General features: G+C 30.8%; 2 protein-coding genes across 3 annotated transcripts; both read right to left on the reverse strand.

Moving 5' to 3' along the window:
* Positions 1 to 1,065: 1,065 nt before the first annotated feature.
* LOC130817956 (tubulin alpha-2 chain) lies at positions 1,066 to 3,988 on the reverse strand. The gene is made up of 4 exons (XM_057683945.1): positions 3,590 to 3,988; positions 2,380 to 2,614; positions 1,930 to 2,300; positions 1,066 to 1,832 (listed from the first exon to the last, which is right to left on the reverse strand). The coding sequence occupies exons 1-4, from the start codon at positions 3,680 to 3,682 to the stop codon at positions 1,176 to 1,178; spliced, it is 1,356 nt and encodes a 451-aa protein (XP_057539928.1). The 5' UTR covers positions 3,683 to 3,988; the 3' UTR covers positions 1,066 to 1,175.
* A 1,406-nt stretch (positions 3,989 to 5,394) lies between these two features.
* LOC130817955 (organic cation/carnitine transporter 7-like) lies at positions 5,395 to 13,784 on the reverse strand. 2 transcript variants are annotated; one of them, XM_057683942.1, is made up of 6 exons: positions 13,600 to 13,784; positions 12,685 to 12,982; positions 9,086 to 9,323; positions 7,919 to 8,450; positions 6,699 to 6,901; positions 5,395 to 6,127 (listed from the first exon to the last, which is right to left on the reverse strand). In XM_057683942.1, the coding sequence occupies exons 2-6, from the start codon at positions 12,957 to 12,959 to the stop codon at positions 5,858 to 5,860; spliced, it is 1,518 nt and encodes a 505-aa protein (XP_057539925.1). In that variant the 5' UTR covers positions 12,960 to 12,982; positions 13,600 to 13,784; the 3' UTR covers positions 5,395 to 5,857. The 2 variants fall into 2 exon arrangements, with proteins under 2 accessions (XP_057539925.1, XP_057539926.1); XM_057683943.1 differs by lacking the exon at positions 13,600 to 13,784 and having other exon boundaries at positions 5,414 to 6,127; positions 12,685 to 13,100.
* Positions 13,785 to 15,599: the final 1,815 nt, after the last annotated feature.

The raw sequence follows: 15,599 nt of genomic DNA on the forward strand, positions 1-15,599 counted from the left end.
TTTTTTTTATAGAATTTTGATTTTGTCCTTTCCTCTCAAAAAAGTTGATTTTTCCTCAATTCATCAAACTCAAAGCTTGTTTAACGTAAATGTAATTCATATGATTATTTCGCAATGTTCTAGATCCAATTTTAACTTTTTTGTCGATTATTTTTTGATAAATTTTGTTAAATATTTTTTTTCGAAATTCGATACAGCTGCACATTTTGTGCGACATGAATGTCATTCATATGATTATTGTTTATATATTTTATTCTAAAATTCAAAAAATTTAAGATAATTAAAATTTAAAATTTAATAAATTTAAGATAATATTAAGTAAAAGTTCGATAAATTCAAGATAATATTTATTCAAAATTTTATAAATTAATTTACAATCACATCAAATATTAATTAAGAATTTGATAACTTATAAAATTCAATATTGAAGCTATAGCCCATTAAATAACATTACATTTAAGAAAAAATTCTGAAATTTTGCATATCTAGACATTTTTCATGTTAAATTTACCTTCCATTTTGTTTTAATATTAAAATTGAGTTTACTTAATACAAAAGACAAAGAAAATGAGTTAGGAGCAATTTTAAAATTCTTTTAAAAAAAAAGTGGCCACACGAAAAATTAAGGACTACTATTAATGGCCTTAGGAAATGAAAAAAACTAGTGCATCATTGAGCATGTATCTAATGCCTTTAGAAAAATTACGTTTTCTAAAAATGTGGAGACGATTTTCTGATTAAGGAGATCGCCTCAAAGGCTCATTCTATTTCATTGTTTTAATAAGGTGAATGACCTCACATAGACCTTGTGTGTAAGAATAGTTTTAACCATAGATAGTGTGGTTTTAAGACCTTTTCCATTGTTCAAGAGTTACAATTCTCAAGTTCAAAACTAACAGGTCCATAGATCAACATTGTTCACACTTAACATTACAAGGTGAAGAGGCATCTGTGCAAGGTATCAAGTTGAGCCGAGGGGCATCAGTGCCCCACAACAAATGGTGTTCACAATTACCATTGTGAGTAAACCGATATTTAAGGAACTATTTCATAGACAGAAACTACTTCAGCGAAACACAAATTAATCAATTTCTCAACCAACAATTCGCACAATACAAAGCATATGGATATAGTTTTCCTTCAACAACAATTAAGCATTCACTTAAACTCAAGACTTAATATTCACCATCATCTTCACCGTCATCATCTTCAGCACCCTCGGCACCAACCTCCTCGTAATCCTTCTCAAGAGCAGCAAGGTCTTCACGAGCCTCGGAGAACTCACCTTCCTCCATACCCTCACCCACATACCAGTGAACAAAAGCCCTCTTGGCATACATGAGGTCAAATTTGTGGTCAATCCTTGAGAACACCTCAGCAACACTGGTGGAGTTGGAGATCATGCAAACAGCCCTTTGAACCTTGGCTAGGTCACCACCAGGAACAACACTTGGTGGCTGGTAATTAATACCACACTTGAAACCAGTTGGGCACCAATCAACAAACTGGATGGTACGCTTGGTCTTGATGGTGGCCACAGCAGCATTGACGTCTTTGGGGACCACATCACCACGGTACATAAGGCAGCAAGCCATGTACTTACCATGACGTGGGTCACACTTAGCCATCATGGAAGATGGCTCGAAGGCGCTGGTGGTGATTTCAGCAACAGAGAGTTGCTCATGGTAAGCCTTCTCAGCAGAGATAACAGGTGCATATGAGGAAAGCATGAAGTGGATTCTGGGGTATGGGACAAGGTTGGTTTGGAACTCATTAACATCCACATTCAAAGCACCATCAAACCTCAGAGATGCAGTCAAAGATGAGATCACCTGAATGTAGGAAAATACAACTGTCAATAAACATGTTCCATTTCGTATAATACATGTCACCATGTGCTGCAAGTTGCAGAGATGAGCAACCATTTACCTGAGAAATCAAACGGTTGAGGTTTGTGTAAGTGGGACGCTCAATGTCAAGTGAGCGCCTGCAAATGTCATAGATAGCCTCATTATCTAGGAGGACAGCAACATCAGTATGTTCCAAGAGAGAATGGGTTGAGAGAACACTGTTGTAGGGCTCAACAACTGATGTTGAGATTTGGGGAGATGGGTAGATGGTAAAACCCAACTTGGATTTCTTGCCATAGTCCACAGAAAGACGCTCCAAGAGGAGGGATCCAAGACCTGAACCAGTTCCTCCACCAACAGCATTGAAGACAAGGAAACCCTGGAGCCCAGTGCAGTTGTCAGCAAGCTTGCGGATGCGGTCTAAGCAGAGGTCAACAATCTCCTTGCCAACTACCAATGAAAACATCTTCAACACAAAGCTTTACGAAAGCCAATTATACAGGTAAAAAATGACGGCCACGCCACTTACTGGTGTAATGACCACGGGCAAAGTTGTTAGCAGCATCCTCCTTTCCACTGATAAGCTGCTCTGGGTGGAACAGCTGACGGTAAGTTCCAGTCCTCACTTCATCAATGACAGTGGGCTCAAGATCAACAAAAACAGCACGAGGGACATGCTTGCCAGCACCGGTTTCACTGAAAAAGGTGTTGAAGGCATCATCTCCTCCTCCAACAGTTGTGTCACTAGGCATCTGGCCATCAGCCTATCAAAGCAAGATGGTCACAACAGATTAGAAAACATCAAGTTGTAAAACATTTCACTAACCAATTAAAAATACTCAGAACTAGTTGCTTCAAATTGCAAGCCAGGATAATGAATTCAATGCTTTCACAGCAATAAGGCAAATCAAGAAACAAAACTGGACTACAGCAATGATTTACAAACCTCACATACCAATTTTGATGTCGTGAAGTCATTTCCCAATCAAAAGTTCATCATGAAACAGAAACAGAAACAGAAAGTACGACAGTCCAAGCATCAAAAATTCATATGTTCATACACGCTCTTCTATAATCAGGTATTAATATAGGAACAATCACACTAGAATAACGAGTAACTCTTATTGTTGTTAATTTGTTATGGTTCAGAGCATCACACATTTTCTCTTAAAACATAGTTGCAGATCCAATGAAGACAATCACCAAATATTTTGTAACACAAATATTGTTCAAAACATGAGACCTTAATCAAGAATGGTTTTATCAAGCAGATAATGCTCCTCTATAATAATTTCCTTCAGTTTTTCAAATTAATTAAGATCTGTAAATACCGTAACATCCACATTTTAAAGCGATGACCACCAGCAACGGTTACATACTAATGAATAGGGAATATCAATTTGAGCAACTTAAGAGTCATCTCGGACAATATTACCATCATGTATACATCATTACGAAATGCATCATCATCAGATCTAGCATTTTAATTGGTGTCAAACTAACGATTACTATACTAAAGTTTAATTCAACCGATATAATATACATTGCATGCTCTATACACGGATATGAACGATTAAACACCAGATCTGGTTTCAAACATCACATATCAACATATTCCACAAACTTATGGGCATGAACAACTCAAAATCAATAAAATCAAAATGAACTTATTATTTTCACAGAAACAACATCAAATCAACATAGTTGAATAGATCGAAAGCCTCAAGAAGAAGGTATACCTGAATACCATGCTCGAGACAGTAAAGCTCCCAGCAGGCATTTCCGACCTGGATACCAGCTTGACCGATGTGGATTGAAATGCACTCTCTCATTTTCGCTACAAAAAGCAAGATCCGAAACGAAAAATGTATTTAGATTTGATTGAAAAAAAAGCAGAAAATGGAGAAAAATCGAAGGCGTTTATGAAGACGCCTTCTTGAAAAATCAGAGAGAGGAATGTAGCGAATAAAGAGGGGTTCTTGTGTTTGTGAGAAATGAGGGTGTGGCGGTTCTTATACTTACAAATGAAGGGAGTATGGAGTATAACCTTTTTTTAACCGTGGTTAGTTGGTTACAGCGATGATGACAGAGTAGCTGTTTCGTTTAACCATGGTTATCATCCTTGTTTTACGGATAAGCCTTTAATTAATTTGAATTTTAGGTGGCAGAATTTAAATTTTAAATTTTGAATTCTGAATTTACAATTTTTTTTTATTATTACTATTACCATTCGTGAGTTGTGACCTTTTAAAAGTTGCATGATTAAATTAGAAAAAAAAATTTATGGTTGAATATTTTTTTTAGATACCGGATAACTCGATCATCTTTTAAATTAAAAATATTATAAATAAAGGAAAAATTGTCATAAATTACCTAATAAATTTTTTTTTTTAATAAGTACCTAATAAAAAAGTTTTGTAAAAAAATACCTAACACAATTTTTTCTTTTTCAAAGAATACCAATTAACATTTTCATTCTGTTAACCGTCAAATAAAACGATTGACTGGTCAAAATCGAAAATTCTTGTTTTTTATCTTCAATTTCTTTTACCAATTCAATTTCATCACATCTTCTTCTACTTCTCAGTTCTCACTCAAAATCAAAATTAAATTGGAAAAGAAATTGTAGATGAGGAAGAAGAATTTTTAATTTTGATTAGTCAACCGTTATATTTGACGGTCAATTACAGGAAAACTTTACTTGGTACTCTTTGGAAAGGAAAAAATTTTGTTAGATATTTTTTGGCAAAATTTTTTTTATTATGTGCTTTTCGAAAAAAAATTATTATGTATTTTTTGATACTTTTTCCTATAAATAAAATATAAGAAAAATGAAAAAAAATTAAAGCTAAATAATGATAAAACAACTTTTTAAAAAAATATATTGTTGAACTCTTCATCTTTCCCATATTCACGCCCCATCGTAGTATTTTATTTATAATTTTTGTCAGAAATCATTTTTAATTGGATTGCCTTAAAAAGGAAAATATAAAGTAAATTTTCCAATAGGTATTTAAAATATCATAGATAGGCATTTAGAATATTGTAAGTACTTAAGTACTTACTTGGTAGGCATTAAGTATTTTTTAAGTAGACATTAAAGATAATAGTGAATAGGCTTTAAGAATATTATAAGTAGATATTTTAAATACTTTTTCGGTGGGTATTAAATATATTGTACGTAGGTATTAATGATAATGTAAGTAGATATTAAAAATACAATAAGTGAACATTAAGGTTTAAAGGGTTAGACCTGAGAAACGTCTCTAAAAAAGATACTTTCACATAAAATCGGCTGTATTTTATTTTGATCTTGTTCCATTTCTAGTCCCTCCACCACTCCAAATCCCTTTCTTGGCGTCTAAAAGTGATGTCTAAATGATCCAAAGTTTGGTTAAATATTTAGTAGTAAGTATTTTCTCAGGTTTTAATAGTTACTACACTTTTTTTTTTTACGTTATTCAATATATAATTTTAATCTTTAATTTTTTATGATAAAAAATTATAAAAAGTTAATAATATGAAAATACATATCAAGATGAATCAAACAAGATCTCATTTGACTATATTTTATATTATACATGATGAAATATATACCAAATAAAATCAGTTGATGAATAATAGTTACTACAGGAACTGTAACAACTAATAAAAGCCAAATAAAATGTTTTACAATATTTGACAAAAAACACAAGTAAAATATTTGACAACAAAAAATACAAAATAACAAGCCAAACTACAAAGAGAAACCCTATATATAACATAAAACTTCATCTTCAAATAAGTATACAAGGACTACGTTATGAGCTACACTTCTCTGTTCTTTTGATTTTGCCCCACTTGTTTTATAAAATGGGCAATAAAGGTGATTTAAACATAACAATCTCTCAAGTAATTTGTTTAAAGGTTTAAAATGCGATAGCAATAATAGCGCTATTTTGACAATAACAAGGCCTATAACAATACAGTTGTGTACGTAGTTAGGAAACCCGGTTCCTGCAGGCTATTCATACAGCTTGGTCTTGTGTAATCACCTTTGGTTTCTGGTGTTTGTTGCTCGCGATGCTATCAGTGAGCTCGAGTCCCTTCGTTTCGTGTGGAATTAATAATACTGATACTGCAGCAGCTAATACTACCCCTGCAAAAAACAAGACTGCAGCCATTTGATGGCACCCTTGAACCAATGCTACTGCCACGAACGGGCTCACCATACCGCCTATTCTAGCCATTGAACTCGCTGTTCCAAATCCTGTGTTTCGAACAGATGTTGGGTATATCTGTACAACATAACAAGTGTTATCGATAAGTGATCGAAAATTGTTAATGTCATCATATTATCGGGGAAACATGAGTTACGCACACTTCATAAGTCAAAGAAATACCATCCCAAAACCACATGACAATGGGTAGAAGACCTCCAATGACTTATAAAATGTGCACAACATCTTTAATTCATCATTGTGGGATATATATTATCCCAACAACCCCACACGCAAACCCCCATCAAGTAAGTATGTGGGACTAACAATAAGGTAGGAACGTCATTCTATTCGAACCTATCATTTTAATTTTGGATTGAACTATCAGCTCAGTTATCATGTTAAGTTTAGCTGGTCATATTGTCAATTCATCATATTATCGGAGAAATACGAGGTACACACACTTCATACGCTAAGGAGATCCCATCCCAAAGTCATATGATTTTTAAATGACATTTCCTTAGCTTATGAAGTGTGTGTACCTCATTATTCCTCGATAAATGCTAATATTTACAATAAATCTTGACAAAAATACAATATATTATGAGTCAAAATTGTCGAGAAGATTATTTTGTGTATTTGTACGTACCTCTGGTGCAAATATGAAGGCGATAGTGAATGTGCCCATAATACATGCTCGAGCACCAAACATAAGAACTGTTGTGACTGTGCTTGAACGATGGTTTACTAATGGGAATAAAAAGATGGAACATACTACGAACATTGCTGCCATTGAGTACTTACGACCCACTCGATCAATTAGGACACCCACGATCACTAGTCCAGGAAGTTCTACGATGAATCGAAAAAGCAAAATATGTTAGTATGATGAACCGACTTAAAATTGACCCAAAATCCAAATAAATACTCATTGGTTAAGTAACCTGGAAATTTTAACCGGAAACATATCTTACTAAAAAAACGAAATAAAATAGTGTCAAAATTGATTGAATTTCGGCTGTTTTGACCAAAATTTTCATATTGGTAATATTTTCAGTTTTAAGACACTATGTTTCAAGTCAGATTTTTTATTTCTCCATTAAAACCTTTAAAATCGCATTGTATAGAACATTTTAAAAGACTTTTTTTATAAATAACAAAAAATTCTTTATTTTAGTAGTTTTAAAAAAAAAATTTAGTCCTACTTTATCAGTTGATGGGGAGGTTTTATCGGACACTAGTCACACTACGTACGTTTCAACTCAAATTTTTTTATTTTGAGTTTTTTTTCTTTATTAAAATCTTAAAAGAGTAAATTAGACCTTTGTTAAAAGAACTTTTTCATAAAAATCAAATAATTTATTTATTAATTTTTAAAAAACTCAAACACCTATTGGATTAACCCTAGCCAAACAAAAGCAAGAGGTGACAGTACCTTAAAAAACTAGTAGACTTTTGTTACAAAAACTTTTTCATAAAAACCGAAAAATTCATTACTTTGTTTTAAAAAAAACCTCAAACACTCATAGGGTTAACTTAAGCCAAACGAAAATCAGAAGTATCTCAACCTAAAAAACGACTCAACTCAAACCCGACCTAATCCCAAATAAAAAAACGGCCGAACCCAAATCCCCTCGGCAAACCATCTTAACAAATCTATAAAAAGAGTAAGTATACAAAAAAAATTCTTTATTTTGTTTTTTTTAAATAACTCAAACATCCATCAAAACCCGACAAAAAAACGACCCAACTCAAAATCAACCTGATTCCAAATAAAAAACTATTAAACCAAAAACCCGCTTGACCAACCGCCTTGACAAATCAATAAAAAACGTAATAAGGATAGACAATGCAAGATTAATACATTACCAGCAAAACTAGTGATGAAGACATCTTTATAATCAATATCCGGCTTAGAATTATCCAATTTCTTCACATCCGGTTCAGTCTTCCCGCACACATTATCCTTATTATTCAACTGAGTAGTAAGCAACACCAGCCCATAATACGCAAACGCATTCCCAAAAAACACGACCCATAGTAGAAGTGTAGTCTTAGCTAATTTTGGGGACAATAATAGCATTACTGATTTCCATACTGTCATTTCTGAGTCCTTCCATTTGGGGGGTACCTCAAGATCTTGATTTTGATCTTGATTTTTTGTTGAAATATTTGTAGTTTTTTCTTGGAGTTCTATGTCAGTAATAAGTGTACCAGGAGGCAAATTTTTTCCGTTTATTTTGGATATTTTTTCTAGTACTTGTAGGGCTTCTTTTTTTCTGCCTTTTAAGATTAGGTATCTTGGGGATTCTGGGGTGATTATGTAGAATATTAGAAGAATGAATGATGGTAGAACTGATAGACCCAATAGCCATCTCCATCCAAGCTTTGGCATTACAATCTGAAAATTGGTAATTGTTAAAGATTATTAGAGGTTTGATTGAAGTATATTATTGCTCTAGAGATGGGTATTTTAGGGTTCTCGATCGTGTTTAAATTAGACCCTAATCGTAAACGATTTGGATTAAGGGGTATGTCTAGATCTAGAGACTTATAGGTCTGAATTCAGACGTACCCCTTAAAATAATTTTGAAATTGAATTTAGAAGGTGTAAGACCCTGATCTTATTGAGACGATCTCACCCTGAAACACGTCTTGTATACGAGTTGAATAGTTCAATTAATACAAATTATTAGCATATGAACTTTTTGTTTTGAGGTTGTTTGTGACGGTCTCTCACATCAGTAGCTCTTTACTCTTGCGAGAGATCGTCTCTCGGTAAGATGGCCTCAAATAAGAAGGTCATTATCTTATAGTATGTTTTAGAATGTCTATTTAGCCCCTAGTGAGATTATCTCATACAACAATAAAACACAAATTCTTGTGAGAGACGGTCTCTTTGAGAGACCATTTCTGATCGAGTCGGCCCATAGAGGAAAATGTAAAATAAGATTAGGCATTAAACTTTAATGAATTAGACCTAAGAGACGTCTCTCAGAAAACTAGTTGATTTGTGAATAAGAAAAGGTGACGTACCCATGCTAAGGCAGCTTCACTAATGGATCCAACCGTCCAAAAGGCTTGAAAAAGGACCATCCATGTACCCCTACTTGGTGCTGGTACAAACTCGAGAAACCAAGTTAATAACACTGGGCCTGCTCCTAATCCAAGGCCCACTAAACATCTAGCCACTAGTAAAACGGCGTAGTTTGGCGCAGCTGCACTCAAAAAACCAGCTGCTGCTGTTACTACAGCAGAAAATAGATATCCCTTCCTGAATTAAAAAAATGCAAATATTTAATATACATTATTTTACGGATATGGAGTGAAAATACAAAATAATTTTTATTATATGTTTTTTAGAAAATATGACGTAACGAGAAGTAATCAAACTTATAAACTAAGACAAACTCTTTTTAAGATCATCTAACCATAAGACGGCTTAATATGGGCTGACCCAAATTTAATTTCTTAAAATTTAATGGAAAAACAATTTTTATTTAGTTAAGTGCTTTGTAAATTTAACTTTGGCCTGCTTGTATGGGCATGTCTCACGGTGAGATGGTCTCATACAAAACTTACTGTGTAAACTAATATCTAAGCAGCCACTCTCGTGAGAGACGTCTTTTAAGCCCAACCCATCAAACGTTAATGTCCATTTATTGTATCTTTAATGCCTACTTATATTATCCTTAATGTCTACCGAAAAAGTACTTAAAATGTCTACTTACAATATTCTTAATGTCTACCGAGAAACTTAGCCTACTTACCATATCCTTAATGCCTACTTACATTATTTTTAATACCTACATACAATATACTTAATGTTTATGAGTAAGTACTTAAGTACTTAATGCTATAAAAGTGAACAATTTAAAATAATATGTTATCACATTAATGTTATAATTATTATAAGTTATCATTTTAAAATTATTAGTAATCACATTAAGATTATAATTGTCTCTTTTAAAATTATAAACAATCACTTGAAGATTATAGATGAACTTTAAAGTGTATATGTTCAATCCAAAAATAGTCTCACAATAAAACTATTTCATTTAAATGTGTGATAATTTGAAAAGTATTAATTAAGATTTAATTGAAGGAGGAAAAGACAAGAGGTGATGAACATGCATCCCATGTGATTATGTTCATCGTTATCAGAGTAAATAGACTAACACACATTAATTAATCCTCAGAAGTATATTTTATTATATATAAATATAAATCCTATCTTATTAGACTAATATAATAATAATAATAATAATAATAATAATAATAATAGTTAAATAAAAATAATAAAAGGGTCAACAAGTTGTGTGTGATTGGATGTGTGCAAGTAGTGTTTCACATGTCAAAGGAGATGAAGCCGGCCAAGTATAAGGAGCAATTCAAAAAGTTATTAGTCATTAACTATTTTTTATTAGGGATGACAACTGAGTTATTCTTATGAGAGATTATTTTTTGGTGAGACGAATTTATATAAGAAGTTTATATTTTTTATCGAATGTATGAGATAGATTATTTAATTTATGTATAGGCACGTCTGTTAGTGATACTATCCCATATAACAATTTTGTAAAAAACTTGAGTATATAATTTAATCCCCATGATACCCTTTGGTAATTAACAATTTCTGTATTAATTGTAATTTCTAAGACTTTACTAAACACAAAAATCAACTTATTACAAGTACACTAATTTTTTATTGAGACTATCTCACTGTGAACAATCTCAATTGGATCAGCCCAAACTTGTAAAAAAAAATAATTAAATAAAAAATTGATGCTTTGTACAATTCAAATTTCATTATTTTTCTTTATGTTTTTCCCTAATGGACTGCTTATAAGGACTCGTCTTACAGTGAGACGATCTGATACAACCATTACAATTTCATATAATAAATCTATGTTATATAGGTAATTCAGAATAAAGATAATATAAAAAGTATTTTATAGGTGAATTCAGATTGAATGTCAACCAAATGAATTTATAATTAAGCATTATTATATGTCTACCAAAAAGGTAACCCAAGCAAGTTGAAGTAAAGGGGAGGTTGTTGTTTATCAAACACAAACAAAAAGAGTTGATATTTGCATCTTCCAAAACAACACGGATCATCCAATTTCAATGAACACAACGATTTTTATACTTCAGTACCGGGCTACCGGCCAACATAAAGGGCAAAAAGAACGCCTTTTCGATCACTACTCCCACACGGGAAAAGGTACTCATGAGGTTACCAAATCTACTTCATCACTCAACTTTTTCATTTTATTTAATTAATTACTCATCCCTTTTATTTAATTTATATCACAGGGAAAGATAGTAATTTTTAAGAAAATAGTAATTAAAAAAAAATGTGTGTATAGAATTAAAAGAGAGTTAGATGTATAAAGAGATTAAAAAAAAATAGTGTTATTATCTAAAAATAAAAATATTGCAAATTCATTAAGACGAAGAGAGTAGATATCAAAGTTTGTTTATTTTTATTTGTCCGCTTTAAAATATTTTTTTATAATAGAGAAATTTGAATAAAATTATGATATCTTATTAGATATAGTTGATGAATAGAGTTTTAAAAATACACTTTTTATATACTTTATATTGCGTACTTAAAAATATTAAATTTAAAGTTACTTTGAAATTTAAGTACGTAAAAAGTAAATTTGACATATAAAAGGAAAGTAAAGGAGGAAGCACTTTTCAAGCTATTATGTGTTTGGGGAGATTTCAGCTATAATATTACGTCTAATTAATTTTAGATTTTTTTATTATAATATAGGCTATTGAAAAGGGAAGAATTATATGAGAATCTAACCAAGAATTTTGAATTATTCTTATGTACGTAAATATCTTAACAATCTAATTTGATTTTGTATGTTGGTTATATTAAATAAATTCAAATCGTATTTAATTTTGTTTAAGTTAGTAAAAATTGCACAATTTTAATTAGTCATGGTCTTCATTCTATTGATACTTTTTTCCTTCCATAGTTAGAATCTCAAATAATAAGAAATATTATATTATAAAAGCAAGAGCTAAAAAGTTGAATTTATTGAATTTTTGTAAATAAGGTGAAGAGAACATGGTATGAATATATTAACTCTATTTGATACAACCTAATAGTGACTACAAATAATTGAAAATTCAATTTTATAGTATATACTATTTTTGATTTTATTACCTTTTCAATCTACACAACTAATTATTGTTGTATATCATTTATAAATTATTATTTGTTACTTTTCTTTAAATATAGATAAAATTCATTAATTACAATTTCAAAAATACACATAAAAAATAATCGAATAAAACATATATATTAAGAAATGCCACACTTATTATCGTATCATCATAAAGTATTGCATAGTAAAACATGTAATATATATATCTTAATTTTTAGCACCGTTTACTATAAGGATCGAAACGCATAAACCAAAGGAGTAATAACCGGATTCATTTGATCAAAACCCGTTAACACCGCTTATATATACGAGTGTTCAACCATTCGACATCAGAATTTTGAATTCGCCCCAATAAAAAAAAATTAAAAAGAAAAACTATGGTAACATAAAAACTTTAATCATAACAATAAAAAATGGATTAAATGAGTAAGATAAATAGTTAATTACCTTCTACCATATTTATCAGAAATAAGACCCCAACCGCAAGCACCAACAAGCATACCAGCAAAAACAACAGTAGTGATCAAACTTTCTTGAGCTTTACTAAGTTTCCAAGCAGATTTAACAGCGGGTCCAACAAATGATAAAATCATCATTTCCATTGCTTCTGAAATCCATCCCATCCCAGCATATGCTAACACCAAATATTGTAACTTCCCAAATCCCATCGTCACCAACGCATCATCAACGCTATACGTTAACCCCCTCTTCTCGTCTGTCATTCTGATCACTCGAATAAACACCTCTAAACGTAACACAAAATAAAGTATAAGATATTTGAGAACTAGCCAGTCTTATGAATATTATCTTGTTGGATTTAAGGTCTTATATTAAGAGTCAACAAAATGAGTGTAGAAAAAAAATGTATTTTTTGTCATTATTTTGTATAGATTTGTGTACCAAGCACAATTTAGTTGACTATATAAGTGTTGATCTAAAGTTTGACTCATATTTTTACATAATTTTATTTATATATTATAACCCAAAAATCTAAATTTTAATTCGTATAAGTTAATTATAACCCTAATATATTATTTGAATAAAATTCCTATTAAAATTGAATTATGCAAAAACAGATAGATATATGCAGAATTAAATGTTCAGTTTAGACTATATTATTATCTTTAATTCGCCCCATAAAATCAAATAATGTTGATAATATAAAAAAATTTGCTGAACTTTGGTCAATTTGCCCATGTTTATATTTATATATCTAGATATATGATTATATTATTATATATATAAGTTAAATACTGAAATTAATAGCATTGATCGGGAATAAATATGTCGCGGTTTATATATATATTAGTTTAATAAAATAAAAAAATGATAATGAGAGATGATTAAATAGAGACCACTTACGAATGAAAAGGTTGATGATACGCCCACTAGTTGAAATTGGATTGTGGGTTTTACGATGAAGACGTCAAAGTTATGTTATGTAATGTAATGAAATAAATAGTTGTGTTTTTGTGGGATCGGATCTGAGTTTTGAGTTTTCACTCACTAAGAGTTTATATGGGGAATTGCTAAATTTATTAATGACTCTATCTTGATATATACACCATCATATATAGTAGTTGGTCAACTTGACTATGGTTTTAAAAAATTATTATTATACTCCCTCCGAACCAATTTAGATGTCCCATTTGTTTGAGCACGGTTATTAAGGATGGTGTGGGGTCAGTAGTGAAGGGTAAGTAGTGAAGGGTAGTTGGGTAAGTAAGGTATATGAGGGTATATTCGTAATTACTTGTGTGAACTAAGGATATTTAGATAAAAAAAAGATTGACAAAAATAGAAATAAGACAACTAAAAAGACTTTGCTAAATAAGAAAATGAGACAACTAAATTGATTCGGAGGGAGTATTACAATAATAAATATTAATTGAAAACATAGAGAGATAATATAAAGTTATAAATGTTTTATATATTTTTTAGTTTTTTTATTTTTCTTGAATGGAGGTAATGCTGATGAATTGCCTGCATGTAAATATAAAAGGGAATTGATGTATCTTATAGGTAATAAAAAAGAAAAAGCTTTAATAATTAGACTAAATTACGGTTTTTATATTTTTATTTGAAAGAGATTATTTTTCAGTGAGACAAATATAAAATGTTATTATCATATAATATGTTGTATATTAAAGACTTTTTTTTTTCCATTTAAAGAGATGAATTGAACATATATAAATGATAGGTTGAAAGAATATTGAGAAGTATGAGTAAAAGTTATGAGTTGAACTAAATTGAAAATAACTAAATTAAAAATCAGGTGTAAAAATAAAGGGTTTGATCGAGACTTTTTTAAAATTATATTGGGTCATATATCTTAATCAATCTCTTAATATTTAGATTCTGACATTATAGTTGTTCATTTATAGCGATAAAGATAAAATTATAACAAATTTATAATTTATTAGGACAAACTTAACCCACCTGATCCACAGCTTTGACTAGCTTTTATATGTAAATAAATAAAATAACTAATAAAGAAATATCAGCATCAAAAACTTGTTAGCATAAATTATCAATTATGTAGGAGTGCTATTTTAATTTTTAAGTAACATATTTTAATTTTTCATAAATTTATTTAATAAATGTATTTAATCCACTAACAAATATTCTAATCAGTTTGGGTGTGGATTGAGTTTAGTTTTGTATTGTTTTGGTTTTTTTGGTGAATAATAAATTTTATTTGCCAAAAAAAAAAAAATTGTAGTATGTGGTTTTTTTCAAGGTTTATTTTTTCTTTACATTGAGTTGCTTTTATAATCAAAGTTTTCCAAAATGGGAGTACACAATCGTTTATACCGAATACGCAAGCGCGTTTACAAAAATTAACTACTTTTTAGGCATCTCTTGGAATCAAGTAATCAACAATAATCCTCTCAAATAAAAAATATAATCAACAATAATATATAAATAATTAATCTATTATTTTATTTTATATAAGAAGTGATTTAGCAGAGGATTCTTACTAGATGGATTAATTAGGGGGTTGGTCGTGTTACATTGTGGCAATTCGCCATATGATCTATCTATGGGCTCACTTTGTGTGGACCAAAGGGGCTTCCGTGGGTTCAGGCCCACAAACCCATGGGGATGAGTGTTGACTTGCACATAACATATGACGAGTTTCACTCTTTTGCAAAACCATATAGTATTAGGAGGATTACCCATCAAGTAATTATATACAAGTCTACAACCTATTTTTTATGTAGAATCTTCTCACATATAAAGTATTTCTATCAGATTGACAATTTTCGACATGAAATATCAAGTTGAGTAGACATTCGACGTGTCCTTCAAAAAAGTTTGGAATCACCCTATATTTTTTATGCGTGATTTATATACTTTTG

The sequence above is a fragment of the Amaranthus tricolor genome, chromosome 7 (genome assembly GCF_026212465.1).
Source record: "Amaranthus tricolor cultivar Red isolate AtriRed21 chromosome 7, ASM2621246v1, whole genome shotgun sequence".
Classification (NCBI taxonomy): domain Eukaryota; kingdom Viridiplantae; phylum Streptophyta; class Magnoliopsida; order Caryophyllales; family Amaranthaceae; genus Amaranthus; species Amaranthus tricolor.